This window comes from Sceloporus occidentalis, unplaced genomic scaffold (assembly GCF_023333645.1).
Source record: "Sceloporus occidentalis isolate IW3139 unplaced genomic scaffold, rSceOcc1.0.p SCAF_1, whole genome shotgun sequence".
NCBI classification, from domain to species: Eukaryota; Metazoa; Chordata; class Lepidosauria; order Squamata; family Phrynosomatidae; genus Sceloporus; species Sceloporus occidentalis.
Window position 1 is genome coordinate 116,969,815 of NW_028316981.1, and position 19,896 is coordinate 116,989,710.

General features: G+C 41.6%; 1 protein-coding gene across 8 annotated transcripts in view; it reads right to left on the reverse strand.

The window, feature by feature from the left end:
- CACNA1A (calcium voltage-gated channel subunit alpha1 A) overlaps positions 1–19,896 on the reverse strand; it is a 446,503-nt gene that overhangs the window by 141,909 nt on the left and 284,698 nt on the right. For all 8 annotated transcript variants that reach the window (XM_089532659.1, XM_089532648.1, XM_089532678.1 and 5 more), the window contains 5 exons: positions 19,254–19,360; positions 14,119–14,928; positions 12,883–13,349; positions 3,065–3,203; positions 2,464–2,593 (listed from right to left, as the gene is read on the reverse strand). In XM_089532659.1, coding sequence (XP_089388785.1) covers positions 2,464–2,593; positions 3,065–3,203; positions 12,883–13,349; positions 14,119–14,928; positions 19,254–19,360 — 1,653 coding nt within the window. The remainder of the gene's footprint in view (positions 1–2,463; positions 2,594–3,064; positions 3,204–12,882; positions 13,350–14,118; positions 14,929–19,253; positions 19,361–19,896) is intronic.

Consider the following 19,896-nt stretch of genomic DNA (forward strand, 5'->3'; position numbering starts at 1 on the left):
GTTGGGTGGGTGGTGTGATGGTGGATTGGGCGCATTGTTGGGGTATGTGTCATCTAAGCCCCATGCCCCCACACTGTCCTCAAGACGGCACTTACTGCCAGTCTGTCTCAACCCTTAGTCAAGAAACAGAGAGGAACAACAACAACAAAAAAGAACTATTCCTTTTTGTAGAAAGATGCAACACTGGAAAAAAAGAAGCCTGGTAGAAGCCTGAAAATGAATCCAAGTATGAGAGCATTGTAAGCTGCAGTACTGTATTGTACTGTATACTGGAAAATAATGATGGATGTCATATTATTCATCCCATTCTTTAAATACCACACCACAGAACATTAGCAACTCTATTATTTAAACTTCAGATGTTCAAGGCCTGTTTAATGGTGGCAGCTGGGGAATAAAGATATCCACTTGATAGCAATGGTAAAAGGTGAAAAAGAAGGTTTAGATTATCATATCTGCTTACTTCCCTTTGCCTTGTATGGTAGGGAAACACCCCTTGTTGTCATAATCACATTTCTACTTTGGGTGAGTAATCACATTTCCATGATTGTCAGTCACAAGTCTCCAATTTACAGAGGGTTCCATTTTCATGGGGTATTTATAGTCATGGCTGTTCAAAGGTGGAACAAAATGTCCACTCTAGATCTGGCTTTGCTTTTTATCTTCTTGCCAGCACAAAGGCTCCTTGTTGTATACTACAGAGAAGCCTAAAGTAGAAACTGTGCCTCCTGCCCACCCTCAGTGGGGATGCTGTTCTAATTATTTCACTCACTTTTCCTTAGGGATGTCTCATGGGATCTGTCCATTAAAGTTGTTGAAAAAGAAAGTGCTGTGTAAGCTACCCAGAGCCAGGTCATGATTTATCTCTCTCCCTCCTTCTCTACCACCACCTCCCTTCTAACCTATTAAAATCCCAGCCAGCAGCATTTCAGAAAAAGAAAGAGATGGGAAGAAGTTGTTTGGGGTTTTACCCATAATAATATAGTATCAGTACCATTAAATGACTATACCACTCTGAATTGCATTTTTAAATATTCTCAGAGGGAACAAACATAGTGCATATTAACTAGAAGAGAATGAAAGTGCTTCAATATCATGTGAAGAAGCAAGCAGAAGAATGTTTCTTTGTCACTGTGTGTTGGGTTTGTTTGGGTTTGTTTTGTAATGGGATAAATCTCTGTAAAAATGAGGCTTTGTATATCTGTAATGTGCAAGAAGTTCAGACTTGTCTATTTAGCTATGTGATCTCTCTCTCTCTGGTCCAAAACACACTGCAGAACTAATCCAGTCTGAGACTGTTTAACAGCCCTGGCTCAATGCTAAAGAATTGTGGGAACTATAGTTGTGTGAGATATTTATCTGTCTCTCTCAGAGAGCTCTGGTGCCACAATAAATTACAGTTCCATAGCAATTCCATAGAAATTAGCCAGGGCAGTTAAGGCAGTCTCAGATTGGATTATTTCTGCAATGTGTTTTGCACTTCTCTTTATCTCTCTCTCACACACATATATATACACATATACCTAACACTTGATTGTACAGTCGTCCCTTCCCTTAATAACTGTCACCAAGACCTGTGATTAAGACCTCCAAGTCATACTGTTGTCAACAGCCTTGCTCAAGTCTTGCAAACTCAGGACCATGGCTTCCTTCATTGAATTTATCCACTTTTAATGTGGTTTTCCTGTTTTCCTGTTGCCTTTTACCCTGCCAAACATTACTGTATTTTCTAATAAGTCGTGCCTTCTCATGATACATCCAAAGTACAATAGTCTCAGTTTAGTGTTGGTCAGGGCCAAAGGCAAAAGGTGGGACCAAAACTACTAGCGAACAGTGATTGCAATGGCTACTCCAGAGGTAAGGAACACATCTGCTTCTGAAGTAGGGCCCGTTACAGACGGGCACCCTAGGACGGACTCAGTCCGTGCTAGGGTTAGAAAGGGGCGTCTCTTCCAGACGCCCCTAACCCTACCACGGACTGAGTCCATAACAAATGGCGGTGGCCATTCCACACGGCCGCCGCCATCTTGATGTAGCGGACGCTCTGCATCCGCACGTCACACCCCGGAAGTGATGCCACGAGTGCGCAACTAGTGCCTTGCGGCGTCTCTTCAGGGGCCCAGGAAGGAGCGTGATTTTCGTGCTCCTTCTCTGCAGTGTCTGGGAACTGCGCCATTTGGCTGCTGCGGTTCCTGGACGCTGCAACCGGCGGCGGTGGCAGACCGCCACTTCTCGGCAGTCTGTAATGGGCCTTAGTCTCTTTCACTGCTCTGGAAAATTCAGGTTGGGAAAAGGTTAAACCTTCCAAGGGTCCTCCTGGGCCCACAATGAACTGTAAGACATTTTGGAAGCATCTGTCTCCATTCAGTATTTCATGCTTTACGTTCACAGCTAGAAAACAGAAAATCAGAAAGCACAGTGAAGATTCAGAGACAAAGGTGGAACAACATACAGTAGACTTACATTGTTACGAGGTGCACGGGGCTGCACAGGGTCTTCAGCAGCCAATGCAATGCTGCTCATGGCAATCACTGTCAGAATGCAAATCTCAAAGTAACGTAGATTGACAATGTAATGACAGAGCCGCCGAAACCTAGCATGTAAAAGCAAAAGCATGCTTTATTAAGTGGCATCATGGTATCAGGTAGATTGGTATTTTTCTCTTGCTATCTCAGGCAAAGGATACAGGACCATCCAAAGTATCTGTGTGTATGTAGAAAATAACCAAAGCAAGTCAGCATTAATGTCAGCATTCAGGCTTATGAAACCAATGGTCTGGTATTCCTCAGGTTGGTTTTGGTTAGGTCTCACAAACCTAACCAGTACAGTGTTCCTTACTCCCTGTCCAAATTCAGAAACATTAGTTTACCTGAAATTAAAGACCCATAGACTCATCCCTTGAAATATTCAACCCTCTTCCATCATTTCAATAAAACCATAAACATGGAATGATCAAGCCATGTATCCCATCTTCACATTCCAATCATTTGCTTTCTGATTTCCAGCTAATTGTTTCTGTCATACAAAGTCATTTTTCATTCAGTCCACAGCAACAAAAACTCACGGGTTTGTGGTTGAGAGGATGAACATAGAGCTATATGGTGGCATGGGCTTGGGACCATTCTCTCCTCCATCATCATCTTCTTCTTCCTTTTTCTCTTCTTCCTTCTTAGGCAGAGGCTCAGGGTTTGCATTCTTATTGACTGAGAAGTAAGAGAAGGACAAGAAGAATAATCTATTTTGATATGCATCTGAGGAAGTAGACTGAGATCTATGAAAGCTCATGCTGCCAATCTCTTTATTTCAGTTAGTCTCAAAGGTGATACAAAATCTCTCTACAGACTAATTCTATAGACTAACATGGCTATATCTTTGAATTCTACTATTTTGATATGTTCCTTTTTCTCCCAGTTTTGTTTTTAGTAAGAGTTAACCCAGCCAGTGCTAGATATGCAGAAACCTGTGGTGAGTGGTCTGAAAATGGACTCTTTCATGCAGGTCCATCACAGAAAAAATTGGCAGAAGATGATGGCATATTTGAGGATGAGGATAAAGAATTCTCTCCATGCATGCTTGGATTGGTAAAGCAGCATATAGTTGTACAAACACAAAGGAGGCAAAATAGACATAATTCTGGAATACACAATCCTTTGCACAGAGCCACAGGACACAGTCCCGTGATATGCACAGGTAAGAATAGTTTGCTTACCTAAAACAGATTCATCAAGTGGTCATCTGTGAACTCAGATGGTTCACCCTGTGCCCATGCAGCTACATCCTCTAAAACATCTGTAGCTCGGGAGTCCTTCGGTGTGAAACTTGCCCCTCCTTACTTCTGCTTCTGAGCTATTCCCACCTAATGATCTCTATTCCCATCCATCCAAGATTGAAGCTAATGAATCAAGGTAAGCCAGAGCCAAGAGAAGAGAAGCGGGCAGGTTGTGTGAGTTCACAGATGACCAAGTGCAGAACTACACTTACAGGTAAGCAATTTACAATCTCTGTTATTCACACAAATGGTGATTAGATATGTACTTATGTGAATGGTGGGAGTGTGTCATGCTGTGGCCAAATATAATATTGCGTTCCCAAATTGGACCTGGGGTCTAGAATGAAAATCCAGTCTGTAATGATGTGTGAAAGAAGAGGGCTGGGATCATGTAGAAGCATTACTGATGTCTTGGACAGGTATTTATTTATTTAATTTAACATTTATTCCATTCTCCCTGCACAGGACACAATACAACTACTACTGAGGTATGCCAAAGAACCATGAAGGGACCAAAGATGAAGCTGAAGAATTCAGGTTATGAAAAGCTTTCAAATATTGTGAGTAAACCAAAAACCATGAGTTGGTAGGTAGACAAATGCTGAAATGGCAGCTACATATACCTCATCCAGACTAAAAAAGATGTTGAGTATACATGAACCTTCAACATGAGCAGGGGAAATACTCTGGTGCCTGTGAACTGAAGAAACTTTCCCCCATTTGGTACTGGATGACCTCCAGGTAGAAAATTTTCTGGCAGTCTGTTGTGCGAGTGAAGTAATGGCCTATTTTCTATGCTGTTAGACCTAATGTGTGTATATCTGGGTGTCCCACATTGCCTTGCTGCTGAGTTAGTGGGTAGGGAATAGTTGGTAACCTGGAGAACTTGTTGCTGCCCAACCTCAACACTATGGCAACCACAGCACTATGAGAATGCAATCAGCCCTACTCTCATTGAGTTTTGCAACGAGACTAGTTGTCATGGGAATGGGGAAAAGATCTATATTCCTCTCCCATTGGAAAGGCATTTGCTTCCCCAGTGAAACCCTTGCCCATGATCATCTTGTGCAGAATGAAACATACTGTACACTCTTTGGTAGCAAATAAATCTAGCTGAGGGTAGTCCCATTTCTGAAATAGATATGGAAGGATTTATTGACTGAGTTCCTATTCATCAGATGGTGTCTTGGCCCTGCTCAGCAAATCCATCAATGTGTTGTTCTGTCCTGGTAGATGCACTGTTATGAGTAATGTGATCAATGTACTAATTCCAGAACTGTTTCATGAGGTCTACCAGTAATTCTGAGCACATGCTTTCCTTCCTGTTAATATAAAAGACCATAGCAGTATCATCAGAAACTACCACCACCAAACAGTTTCTAGCAATGGTCTTGAACACCTGCATATTCACTAGGAATTACAGTAGGTTGATATGTAGCACATGTTCCTGAGGCAACCATCTGCTGCTGATCAAATATGGGTCTTTATGTGTCCTCCAGTCCACTAATGTTATCACCACAATTTTCCAATGTAGAAGGTTTGGGAGGCCAAAATGGGATCCCTGCAAGCTGAGTTTAAACTGTAAAGCCACCAAGTCAGGGCGGCTACAACTGGTCTTGGAAATCTGAGGAACGGTTGTTGATATTGGTGTACTGTTCGTATCTGAAGCTGTGTGAGGGGGGTCACAAATGTTGTTGATGCCATGAGTACCAGGAGCACATGGACTTCCCTGGCTCTTACTCTTCTTTTTACTAATACATGAGCAAGACAGTATAGGTTAACAGTCCTGTACTGGGTAAAATATGCACAACCTAACCTTGCGTGCGGAATATAAATTGAATTGTTTGAATGCATAAGAGTTTTGATTTCTGAAAATTCATTATGGGTTCTAAATCCATCAGAAGGGTGAGAGTAGTGTATAAAAGATGTCTCAATGAAGATCCCATGGTGAATCCACCAATTGTCTATATATGAGAAAATGATTATTTCCCTCTTCTGAAGCCATACTGCTACTACCACCATACATTTGGTGAAAACCCTTGGGGATGTAGATAACCTGGCATGTAAGACCTTGAACTGATAGTACCAATTTTCTAGGGTGAAACACGAGGTTTCTGCAGGGGCTTCTGCAGATTGGGCCATTTGTATTGACGTGATAATGAGAATATATTTTCATACCTGGTCGCTGTTAACGTTACCCTTCCAAACTTGGGGGGGGGGGGATCAAATTGAAGGAAGTCACATGATGCGGATTCAGGGAAAGTGGAGTGAATGCAAATGGTAGTTCTACACCTGTGCATAACATGGGGGTTCCAACAATTCAAATTGGGACCCTTGTGCATGCCCAGTGGGGCCCTGAAGGCATCCTGAACCTTTGCACTTCTGGGGATAAGAAGGGAGCCTGGCTCCACTTTCATGCCTTACGTCAATGACAGCGTCCCCTTTTTTCTTTCTCCCTTCTAGTTTCCCTTCCCTGGCAGTGAAATCCAATGTCAGAGCCCCATCCTCCTGTCATTCAGTTGCCTTCTCGTAGGTTGCATCCACACTGGGGAGATAATCCAGTTTAACTCCAGTTTAACTGTTCTGGCTCAATGCTATGGAATTCTGGGAGTTCTCTCCTTCCCTTTGTAGCAGTTGCCTTCTCTTATCATAATCGGGGCATATCCAGGGGGGGATAGAGGTCAGAGCATTCCCTCCCCTTCATCCGAGAGTGAGAAGGAGGCGGAGGAGAGGAAAGAGCCAAAGGAGGAATGCAAAAAAGGGAAATCTGACAGGAGGCAAAAGGGTGACATGAGGCAAAAAGGGGGTGACTGACGGGGTCAATTCAGGCCAGGTCAGGGGAGCACAGCAAAGCAAGGCTCTGGTTTCCAGCAGGGACCTTTCCCTTTGGTTTTTAATTTTTTAAAATTATTTTTCTCTGTCAATGCTCATATTTTTTGCAATGGGTAGATCTATATTTAGATAGAATGTGGCTAGCTGCTTGGAATCAATTGCTGCAATGCAATCTGAAGGAATGTTGCAATCCGAAGGAATGTTGCAATCTGAATGTTAAAAATGTTTCTCTGTCCAATTTGGCAGATTGTCAAATTGATACAGTTTTTGCTATTGTCTCTAAGGAAATTGGGGGGGGAGCCTAGGGAAAGAAAAAAATGCATCCTTTTCTGGCATGCAGAGGTGAGGAATTATTATTATTATTATTATTACCTGTGTATGAGGCATTCTGGGGTGGCAAGGGAGTGGGAGGCAGGATACAGAGATGGCACTAGCTTGCATTTTGGGATTGAACATGGGGCCAAGGGCAGATCATAACCTGTGCTGACCCAAATGACCACAACACAAACACACACACACCAGAGATTTTAAATCTGATGATAGAATCTGTGTATCCTGGCGTCTGGCTCTAAAGGAGGGGGGAGCAGACTTCCAATGCCCAATGAGTGCTGCAAACGTCACCTCCTGGAACTTAAGAGACTTTATTATTGTTGTTGTTATTATTATTATTATTAGTGTTATATGCCTGCGCTGCATTTCCCTTTTATTCCCAATTGATTCCATGGGTCTACTTTGGTTGGAACTGACAGGTCACTTTCTCTCAGCCTCAGTGACCTGTCAGCAGGAGGAAAAGGGTCAGTTTAGGTCAGGCCAAAGGCAGGGCATCAACGGAGCTCCCAACAGGCACCTTCCTCCCTCCCTTTGTGTGTGTGTGTGTGTGTCTGTCTGTCTGTATGTATGTATGAGTGTGTGTGTGTGTATGTAAAATAGATGAGAATGACAGGAGCATAGATGTAGATATAGATGTGGCTGAAATATGTGTGTGTGTGTCTGCGTGTGAGAGAGAGAGAGAGAGAGAAAGAGAGGCAGGCAGGGAGAAAGCGCTCGCTGGCCGGCTCCTCTGCCAAAGTTGCAGTGGGAAAGGAGAGGGAAGGAGAGAGAGAGCCCCGATGGAGCCATGATCGCTCCCCAGCCCCAGCGGAAGAAAATGGGGCAAATTGCAGCAGGGCATCATGGGAGAATTGCAACCCAGGGGTCTTTGCAGTGGTGGTCAGGAGAACAAGCAAATTGGGATTCCACACCAGACCAATTCGCAGTGAGATCGTACAGAGCCCCAATGTGATTCCCGTCAATTCCCTTATTTAGCAAACTGGTCAAAATGTGCCAAAATGAGGAGCCAGTTCGGAAGTCCTGCGGAAGACCCGCAGATTGAAATCAACCAGGTATGGAAATACATTCTGATAACATGTCATTTTGAATTGCCCAATCTGCAGGAGCCCCAGATCTGGGCTGCATAAACCCTGTCTGATAAACGCCACAGGAACCGATAGTGGAATGACCAGATCACTATATAGAAAAAGACATCACAAAGGTCGAACATAGAAAACTAGCATCACAATAACAAAGGCATCACAAAGTGGAAATTCTGCATCTCAATAAAGGAATTGATTTGGTGGAAGTCCAGAACTGGGTTCAACCCTCAAATATCTTGAGAAGAAATCACTGTACATCTGTGACCTTGGGACTCATTCTATCACACCTTTACAGAGAAATATGTGAATTTCTTCTCAAAGAACAGGTGATGATGCTGGGATGGAAAGATATCTTAGGGAAGGGAAGGTTATAAATTCAATTGTATATCCTTGTTATATGACATCTAGGACCCATGCATCAAATGTTACTGTTTGCCAAACATATCAGATTCACAATACCTCAATCTGAATTGTATTGTATAAGGAAATAGGAAAAGGAGCGAGTCAAGAGACAGAGATGTCCCTTACAGGTATCAGAGTGCTTTCTCTTGAAAAACAAAGATGAGTAAGACTCCATCAAGGTTGATGATGCTTGTGAAGATGGTTTAGATTATCTGAGAACTGGGGGTTGAAATGGGGGTAGATGTTCACTTCCTTTTTTCTGCATGTTCCACCTTTTGGCAGTTAAGATGTTAAATAACCAACAGAATGCTGATGAAGGCACAAAGGTGTGACTCTAAACCTAAAGGAATTGTAGCAAAACAAGAAAAGTCTAGGGGAAATAGCATTACTGAAAGAGATAGCTCAGTTTTATTAAGTGCAGTATTCAAAGAGTAGTACGTCAGAAATATTATCCAACTTTCAGGCAAGCAAAAATTATATAAAGGCTGTGTGCTAGGCCTGAAGGTGAAAGCACTGAAGAATATAAAATGTCTTGTAAAAAATGAAGTATTTCCAGTATATGCAAGACTAAAAACTATACATCCCAACCAATGAACAATTTATATAGAAATATCAGACATTCAGAGTGCAAGTAAGGCTTTAAGCACTTCCAAAAGAACATGTAGAAGGGATAACAATGCAAGCCAATAACAAATATAATTTTTTTAAAAATAGAACCAAATGCGTTTCGACATGCATCTTCTTCAGTGGTAAAAGTTAGCTGTTATAACTGCATAGAGATCTATCTATTTATGTGGACACATCCAGTGTAAATAAGTGATTAATTAGCCAATGTGAACTGTATCCTGGATGTCCCACAAAGTTGTAAGGCTATACTCTTTGAATACTGCACTTAATAAAACTGAGCTATCTCCTTCAGTAGTGCTATTTTTCCCCTAGACTTTTCTTGTTTTGCTAAGATGTTAAATAAGCCTTTCTTGTTAAAAGGGTAGGAACACCACCATATCATTTGCATCTGATACTAGGGGTCAAGGATTAGAGCCAAACATGCCTACAAAGGAAGATAGCTCTCACCAGAGATTTTGTAGCAGAGTCAGCTGCATGTCAAAACGTCTTGACCTGCTGTGCCACCAGACAATGATCTCTTCTTCAGGGAGATGGTCAAGAAAAGGGTCCATCTTGCACTATAGGTGTTGGTAAGCCTCTATGCATGATGATAATTTGAGATTTTCAGTGACAGGGCTGCTGTTCAATATACTTTTCTGGCCATATTGTCTAGTTTTTTTCCTTCCTTAATCATGGGTACAGAGTGATGCATCTTTGAGGGTTCAGATTGTGATATCTCTACTTTTATGGAATTAGGCTGGGGATACAAAAAGAGCAACTAATAGTGATGCTGATGAAATTGACACAGGGGGTTTCCAGGATTCCTTTGTAACTTGCATAAAGGATTAAGCATGGGTATAGGAGCCAATGCTAGTGACTGGGACTGCACTGTTTTGAAGACAGGACCTGTCATGGGTAGCTGAACTTGCCTGAGTTCTAGTTCCAATGCTTTGACAATTCTCAGTACTTGGTCAGCACTGGAATAGACCTCATCTGAGGGAAATTGAGAACTGCAGTCTGTAACTTTACCAGCTGGGGATGCTGTTGAAAGATGGATTAAAGATGGTGAAAGGGAGTCTAAATTATTGTCTCTCTTATCAGAATCAGACAACTCTTGTTTGCTACTATGCATTGGTTTCAGAGCTGGGTCCAGTGTTGGTGGTGGCACAGATAATCCCACTAAGGCAGTAATAGGGTCAGACAGCTGAGAAGTGGCAGCCACACGTGTGCCACACCTGACACAGAAAGTGGATTCATGGTAGGCACTGCAATAGATGTAGCTGTTTATGTGGAAGCTGCTGAGAAAGAAGTGCATGGGGCATGGCACATGATAATGGTTTTTGTTCCCTTGGCAGTGGTCAGGTGTCTGGACATAATAACCAGCACTGGTGATCTCAGCTTAGGTGTAGGTGAATTTTACAGACTTCATGTGGTTGGGATGTCAGGGGTAAGTATTGGTACTAGATCCACTTGTCCCAGTAGTTTCCATACACCAGAGGTATCCATAATATATATCAACTAGAACAAGGATGCCCATAGGAAGGATTTTCCCAATGTAGAGATGTTAGTGCTTCCCAGTACAAAAAAAAGTTTTTTGAGGGAAGGGACAGACAGTTCACACTTAAGTTGTCTGGTCAAAGCCCTAGAGCAAAAAGAAGCTGGTGAAAGATGTTGTCAGTTTTGGCAAAAATCGCTATGCCCATGATGGATGACATTATCTTGGAAATTCTGGGAGTGTCTATTGAGAATGTTGTATTGGGGATTGTGACTGATGTGAATCCAAGGCCCGAGACTGATGGCTGTCATGCATATGACTATCTGAAGAGGGGTGTGTCAAAAGGGAGGATCTGCCCATGATCTCTCCTTGTAGAAGAGAGTATTGTACATCACCTTGGCTTTGTATCCTTTTTGTAACTGGAAGTGGGGAAGGGAGAAGAGCAATATTTGGGATATTGAGGCAGCTTGCAGAATAAGGCATGGCTGTGGATGGTGGCTCCTTGATGACTGTGAGGATTCCATTGGTCTGGAGGACATTAGTCTATAGTCAGCACTGCAGAGACCAACAAAACTGTTAACTTCACTCACTCTATGACAGAGGGTTGACAGAAGATTGAGTCTTCCACTTTTTCAAGGCTGGTGTTTCATTATGCTTACTCTCAGGCTTCTTCTTAGCCCTTTTAATCAAATACACCACATATCTGCCTGGAGTGCGAACTACCTTTATCTGATCCAAAGTCAGGACTGAAGAAAGAAAAGCTCTTGATACCAGCTGCTGCTGAGGTTGTGATGACAATGTAGATGGCAAGAGGCTATCAATTTTGAGAAATGCTTCATAGATGGAGGTACCTGAGAGCAAGTACTTACTGAAGCCATGTAAAGAGGCTTATTTCTATCTGGAAGACCAGAAGTATTTATTGTGCTTTCCCCAAGGAATGCTTTAAACATAAGGCTTGGTTTCTTTGAGCTTACTGAGGAAATACCCCAAAATGTTGGTATTTGTTCACTACATGCCTCTATTCCAAACACAAAAGACAATGTGAAAGGTCATACATTGAAAGGATTTTTTGGTTACACCTGAGATACTTTTTAAATAGGCCTGTTGAGGTCATAAACTCACATACAGGTAGGAAGAGAAGATATTCTGTAACAGAGGGATAACCTTCAAATGAAACTAGAAAGAGAGAAGATGATTAAGAATAAAAAAGATAAGAGACAAAAAGAAAGCCAAAAGGACAAAGGAGGAATTTTCTCTTTCACACAACTAGCTTCACTCTGAACACCAAATTCCTAATTAGTTCCTGTTAGTGCAGGGGATAAAGAGGAACTATGGTGATATAGGTAAGAAGAGCCCAGGAACATCAACAAAAGGGAGGGGTGAGGTTGCCAACAAAAGGACAGCCTAGATCTAGATGTATCTGAGGAGGTACATACACAGGCATAAGGTGTTCTATTTTTGTCAATCATAGAGACCACAAAGATGAAAATACTCATGCATGGACATGCTTCAGTAGTGTCAGACATACAAAGCCCTTTAATATCCCATTCACACTGAGAACCATGAATAATTATTCATGTATTCATCAGGCACTATTCCATGAAATGCTTCATTCATTAGACAGTATTCCATGAAATATTAAGAAAATTTGCCACAAGAAAGACTAAATATTTACAAAGACAGTAATGTGCATGTGTAAATGTGAATACATTCTGCTCTATGTGCTGAAGACTGCAAGAATTTTCAAACATAGTGGTTCCTCCTCCTAATGATGTCATTGTAGCAATATTCTCACCCTTATCTGACATATTTGTATACACTCAGTCTGATAGGCATAACACATACCCAGAATGTCCAAACAAAACATATATACATTTTAAAAAAAAACCTTCAGAAATCAAGATTCACAAATAAATATGTATCAACGTAACTTAAGAGTCATAGAAACAGAAGGCAGCTGATTCACATAAGAGTCATAGAAACAGAAGACAGAAAGAATCCCAGAGGCTGACTCACACAATCAGAACCCACACAAATGGACACAACCATAAGGCTATACACACAGCCTGAAATAACATAGCTGATGGCAGAATTATTATACTGGTGCAGAAGGGATAGGGCCTACTCTGCCCCCCCCCCCCCATGTTTCATGGCAGGTTTTTCCCTTCTATTGCCTGTGATGAATACTTCCTGTACGCCTTCACTGGTGCCGTTAATAGATGGCTACAACACTTCCTCCCTGCTGCTTGAACTGGATGGTCCTAACCATTTCCTGGACTAAATGGGATCCAGTCTTTTACAATTCAAATGCATGTGACTATGTTACCTGGCTCTAGCGCTATTGACACAGTGCATTTGGTGCTCACCTTGCATGATAGCATTATTGATTGATGGTGGGAAGGTGGGTGGGACCTCCACCACCGTGTGCTCTGGTTTCTTGGCAGTTTTGGGTGGATTGTTCTGGGTAGTGGGGTTAGTGACGATGAGGCTGTTTTCAGGGTTCTTAGGGGGTCCAGGACTGGATGGATTGGAAGGGTTATTGGGGGTTCGGCGACTGGCAGAGTTCTGAGAGTTGTGGAGTGGCTGGTCCGAAGGAACAGGAGGATTTTGGGGAGTCCGGCTTGGTGTGGAATTTGAGTGGCTACCACCTTTGGCAGGATTCTGAGGATGACTGATGGGATGTGAGTTTGAGGTCTCATTGGTTGCCAGCTTATTGTTCTTCATATTGTCAATATCCTCTGCCACTGGAGGCTCCAAGCGCCCCATATCTTGTTGGATTGGCCGTGTAGTGGATAGGTTTGGTCCAGGTGGAAGGCCAGAGCCTTGGTTTTCTCTAAAGCATACCAAAAGAAAAGAAGTGTTGAAACACAGTTTGACATATTCATGGCTCACTGAAATAAAAGCTAGCATGAGAGCAAGCAGGATATGTAATTTCCAGCTCTGATATCCACACAACTCATTCAAACATAGGCCAGCACAAATATGACTTGAAGACCACCAAATGTATAATTTCTCCACACATACAGCATTGTCTTACCATCCCTTCACACATATACAGGGAGCTACGTACACAAAACATAGCTGTAGTAGCCAAACTATCCTTCATCCTAACTGCCATTAATGATGTCACTCCATTCCCATGTCATTTGTTCCTCACATTAAAATTATGCTTCTGCTGCCACTCTCTTCCAATAATATCTCAACACACAGCACCATTATTCACATTACACAATTCAGCACTATGATTCCAGTTGAACTGCCATGACTGCATCTTATGGAGCCCTGGGGGTTTGTCGTTTGGTTTCAAGCAACAGAAGAGCTCTCTAGCTGAGAATTATAAATACCCTCCACCCAAAAAAACCTCTACAACTTCCAGGATTACATAGGATGACATGGCAGCTAATGTGGATCATAGCATCGTAATTGTACAGTATGAAGAGGCCCCTAAACAAAGTATACTTCAACTACTTGGAACTGCTTCCATATCAGTTGTCAATGGTAGGTTTATGAAATGGCAAGTTCACACATTGCCCCTTCTGTAAACTTTCTTTCAAAGAGCCAGATGTTCCCAGTGATCCTGCCTCCTTTCCACCTTTACTTACTTCCGCCGTCGATGTCGGCGTTCCTTGCCATCAGCATCATAGGTAGACTGTGCAGCATGCCGGTGCCGTCTTCGCCTTTCTCCATCAGGATGCTCCCCCTCCACATCTCCCCGTGCTGGCCTGCTCCCCTCACGATGCCGAGGCCGGCGCTCAGCTTTGTTACCCTCCTCACCCCCTCCCTCATCTGGTGCCCGTCGATGAACCCGATGCCGCCGGTGTTCCCGGTCACCATCAGCTGTACGGGGTGACCCACTGCGGCTTTCTTTGCTGCCTCGGTGCCTGCGATGGGGGTCCAGGGCCTTAATACGCTCTGAGTCACAGTCCCCATGGTAACTCCGGTCAAGGATGGCATTGTGCTCCTTGCTGGGGTAGTTAATGTCATGGTATCCACTTTCCTGGTTGAAGTCAATTTCTTTGCTGCTACTCCGTGGGCGCCGTGGCTCAAAGCTTCCTGAATCAGGGTGCTCATACATGTGGGGCTCTCGTGGATGCTCATGGTAGCGAGGTGGTTTTCGCAGGAATTCCTCAGGTCGTTGTTGTCTAAAGTGTGGATCCAAGGGTGGCTCACTGGGACGTGTCTTGTTGGTGTTGTTGTTCCGGTTCTCCTGAGGATCTACCACTAGTGGCCGGTCTAAATGGGTTTTCATGTCTGGTCGCATTTGTCGGGCATATGTGACCTTCCATCGATCCTCAGGGTCCAGTTCATTGTATAGTGCCTCCCGACTTGCCATCAGGTTCTGTTTCCGCATTTCAGTTGTTCGCTGCTCCCAGACTGATTTGGCACCTTTTTGGTTCTTTTGTTGTTCTTTTCTGAAAACAAAGCAGATATAGTTGAAACACTGCTTCATCACCAGCACTACTGCATAAATCAACACTATCTAGAGTCACATTCTCTAATTTCCCACAGCAGTAACCTTTTACTACACCACTGAGTTGATGTTCACTTAGTCAAGGCATCCCTTTCCCAACAGAAGAAGCCAGACCATGCCTGCATAGCATGGACCACGCCTGCATAGCAACAGGCAAGCCCAGATGCTATCTGAGAAGCTGCTGGGCTGAAAATCTTTCCTACAGTGTTATTGTTGTTGTTGCTATTGTTATTATTAAGCTTTATTTATATAGCACTGTAAATTTACACAGCACTGTACATACAGTCAGCCTTTCTTATACACAGATTTTTTTATACATGGATTCAAGCATCGATGGTTTGAAAATGTAAAAAAAAATATAAATTTCAAATATCAAACCTATATTTTTTGTATTTTGTATTGTCAAGGTTTGTGTAACTGTTATAGTTTATTTTAATTTCTATATGCTTTTTTTAATGTAATAAAAGCAATAAAGATAAAAAATCTTGATTTTCCATTTTTTAAATAAAGGACACCATTTTGCTATGTCATTATATTTAATGGGACTTGAGCATCCATGGATTTTATTACCCATGTGGGATCTTGGAACCAAACCCCGGCATATAACAAGGGTTCACTGTACAATCAATTCAAATAGATAAAATAAACCCGCCTATGGTATACATTCTACAAAATAATTAAATATAATACATATTAGTACATGTTAACATTCAATAAAGTAAGGCAGACAACAAATTAAAATAACATTAGATTACAATCACGTAATGCCTGGGAACACTTCCCTGGACAGTATTGTCTTTAACTCAGTTTTGAAGCTGATTAAAGATGTGATGACTTGGACTCATGGGGGAAGGAGGTTCTAGGAGTTAGGGGCAGGAAGTGAAAAGGGACGGATCCAGGACGGGGCAGTGAAAATTCTTGGCTGGGACAGCAGACCTTGACTACCAGAATGGAGGGCACAAGTGGGCAGGTAAGGAGAAAGAAGCTCTGATAAATAAGGAGGGACCAGCCCATGCAGGGCTTTAAAAGTCATCAACAGAAGCTTATACTGAATATGGAAAGGGAGGGGGAGCCAGTGGAGGGACGACAATAAAGGAGAGATATGATCGAAGTGGTGAGCAGATGTGATAATGCATGCAGCTGAATGCTGGACAGAAATTAAAGGATGGAGGTGAGAAAGAGGAAGCCTTGCCAGAAAGAGGTTACAAAAATCCAGTCACAAGATCACTAGGGCCAGAATCTTGGCAGTAGAGGCTGAAATAAATAGTTGGATTTTAGCAATATTATACAGAAAGAATCTGCATGCCTTGGCTATGGCCTGAATCTGAGGGTACATGACAAGGAAGAATAAAAAATGAAACCAAGGCTGCGAGCTTCCTGCACAGGTTGAATAGAGATATCATCAACAAAAACAGAAAAGGAATATTGGATGGTAGACTTTGGTGGAAAAACAAGAAGCTTCATTTTAGACACATTGAGTTTCAGACACTGGTGCCACATCCATTGAGAAACAGCTATAAGACAAGATGAAACTTGTGGTTCAAGACCCAGAGAAAGATCAGGGGTGGAAAGATACAGCTGAGTGTCATCGGCATACAGATGATAAGAAAAGCCAAAAGAACTAATGAGTTTTCCTAAGGACAATGTGTAAAGAGAGAACAATAGAGGACCCAAAACAGAGCCCCAGGGAACTCCAACAGATAACAGAACGGGAGACAAAGCCTGACCACCCATGACCACTGCAAAAGATCTTCTGACAGATAAGTTTAAAATCAATCAAGAACAGAGTCTGAGAACCTGAGGTCAGAAAATATATCAACTAAGAGACAGTGATCAGCGGTGTCAAAGACCGTAGGCAAATCAAGGAAAACATTAGCCTTGGCCCATAAAAGATCATCTGAGATCTTTGTAAGAGCTGTCTCTGTAAAGTGCCGTGGGCACAAACCGGATTGAAAGGGATCTAAGATGGAGCTAGCCTCAAGAAACTCAAGACAGTGAGAATAAACGACTTGTTCCAAAACCTTAGAAAGAAAAGGAAGAAGAGAAATAGGATTATAGCTAGACAGAGAACAAGGGTCAAGAGAAGGATTTTTCAGAAGTGAGGAAACTAAAGCATGTTTAAAAACAGAGGGGAAAGATCCAGTAGAGAGAGAAAGATTAAAGATGTAGAGAAGCAAGGACAGAAAAGAAGGTGCTACAAAGATTAGAAGACAAGAAGGAATTGGATCAAGAGAACAAGTTGCAGGTTTGGAAGAGTTCAGCAACGTAGAGAGTTCATCTGTAGAGACAGGAAGAAACGCAGAATTTTTTTAGTTGAAAGTGATTAAAGATTAGTAGTAGATGAAAAATTAGGAGGAATGATCTCAGAATGAATAGTAGTAATCTTGGTGATGAAATAGGTAGCAAAATCATTAGGAGAAAATAATGAAGAGACAGGAGGAGAGGAAGGTTTTAGTAACGTGTTGAAGGTAGAGAACAAATGCTGTGGGTGCCTCTCATTGGCGCGGATCAATGATTTACAATAGTTCTGTTTTGCCATTGACAGGGTGTGTGAAAAGGAAGAAAAAACAAATTTATAATTAATGTTCTTTACTTTTTGCCTTCCTTAAATGGTATTTCTCCTTACACCCAAACCACCCTAGGAATTGTTTCTTTTTAATTTTTTTTTATTGATTTTATTTATAGAGCTAAAAACACACATATATATTTACATTTTCACATTACAGTATATCACATTCCTTCTCTTCCAACCCCCCCTTTCCCCTCACAATATCATTCTTTACCATCCTAGATGTCTCTAACACACATCTTCTCATATCAATTTATTCAGCTCTCTTCTTTGTTCCTTCTTCGTTATCTATTCCTTAGAACCATCTCGGTCTTTTGTATATCTTATCATATACTAAGAAATAGCTCATCTTTGAGAGTGTACATCTGAATTTTTTCCCTACTGAACATTTCTTTCCATTCTACATTTTTAAACATAATAACTATACATACGTCAACCTTATATCTATAATTTTTCCTTTATACTAGTTGCCATATGTCCCTTTCACCATCATATTTTTAATTTAATTTTTAACTGTGATTTTATTTATATTTATGCTTTCCATCTCTTTTCACAAAAATCAATAAAGGGTTTCCAACTTAGGTTATCTTCCTCATATACTTCTTCTTTCAGCAATTTTGTCAGGTTGTCCATATCTATAACCTCGGCAGATTTTATTAACCATTCATCTATTGTTGGGACTTCATTATCTTTCCATCTCTTTGCAATTATTATTCTCGCTGTAGAAATTAAGTATAATATTTGTTTCAATTTCTTTCTTGCATTCACTTCCTCTATTATATTCAATAAGCACAATTCTGGCTTTAGTTTCATCTTAATTCCCAATATATCTTGTATTATTTTGTGGACTTCTATCCAAATTTTTAAAATTCTGTTCTTTTTGTTAACATTATGCCTAAATATTTAATTTTTTTCTCTATTCGTATTTCTGATATTTTTTGAAGTTGTTCTTGCCATTGTTTTGTCATATTAAATGTCATGAGTGCAGACTTATTTTTATTAATCTCTAACCCTGTGCTTAAACCATATTCGCCTACTGTTTCGTAAATACTTGGTATTCTCTGTATGGGATCCTCAATTATCAAAACCATATCATCTGCATAGGCCCGAATTTTAAATTCTTGCCCCCTTATTTTAGCCCCTTTAATTTGGCTATTTTCCCTTATATTATTGCATAATATCTCCAAACACATTATAAATAAAAGTGGAGATAATGGGCAGCCCTGTCTGGTTCCTTTAGTAATTTGGAAAGCTTTGGAAAGGAATTGTTCCAGGGTCCTTCTGTTTGGGCTAATAATCAGACATACAGCTTTCACTTGCACTACCAGAAAAACTCAGGCCACAGCTTATGTTCTGGACTCATTTATCCCTGTAACGCTTGGCATAGAAACAGCGCTTGGATACAATGCTTTTTGGACCATTAGTCATGTTGGGCAAGGGCTTCTGGGTGTTGTAGTTTCAAAAAGGAATTCCAGGCTCTGAAATAGAAGCAGTCAGAATTTTCTGTCAAGAAAGTTGAGACTTGAGTACTTGCCTTCCTACCACAACTAAGTCCCCTGCCCCCAATTTACAAGTCCAGGGTGTAACATCTTAGGTCCACTGAAGATAATGCCTGAGATCCAGAGCTGGTTAACTTTGTGTTTGTGATACAGAGAACAGAGTTCATGTGTTCATGGCTTGATCAATACAGCACTTACACTGCAATCGACATGTTGGCTGCTGACTGAGGGCTCACTTCTGCTACTTCCTTTGCCTTCTGAAGGGCAAGTTTCTGGTTGGCTGCTTCTTCTTCTTCTTGTTCATCCTGCAAAGTCCAAACATTAGAGAACAGCTACAAGTACCCTGGCTTCTGATGAAATATGGTGTTCATTCCCAGTATCACAAAACAGACTGTGTCTCAGGAGAAAAGGCTGATAGAACTAGGCTAACTATAACAGGTGCTTTCACAGCTATCCTGTAATTCCTGCTCCAGTGAGGGAGTGAGTTTCCTTGCTTGCATTAGAAAAGCAGGTGCAGTGAGAAAGCAAAACAAACTGTTCATGAATAAGAGAACAACAAAATCTCCTTCCAGCTATGAAAACAGGAAAGTTAGCATGCACCCAGAGAGCATCTTGTCTCTTGCAACCATCCAGCTAAATTAAAAGAGAAAGTTACTTATAGGAACAGGTTCCATCCAGAATTGGAATTTAATACTGCACTTGCTGGGTTGGATTATGTCAGGCATTAGTATAAAATGTGCAAAATCCACTGGCTACTTGTCCAAGGTGTGTCTGTTCAGTATAGCTGAAACTGACAACACCATCCCTACAGTAGGGGTGGGTAAAGTGTCTCTCCCTGAAA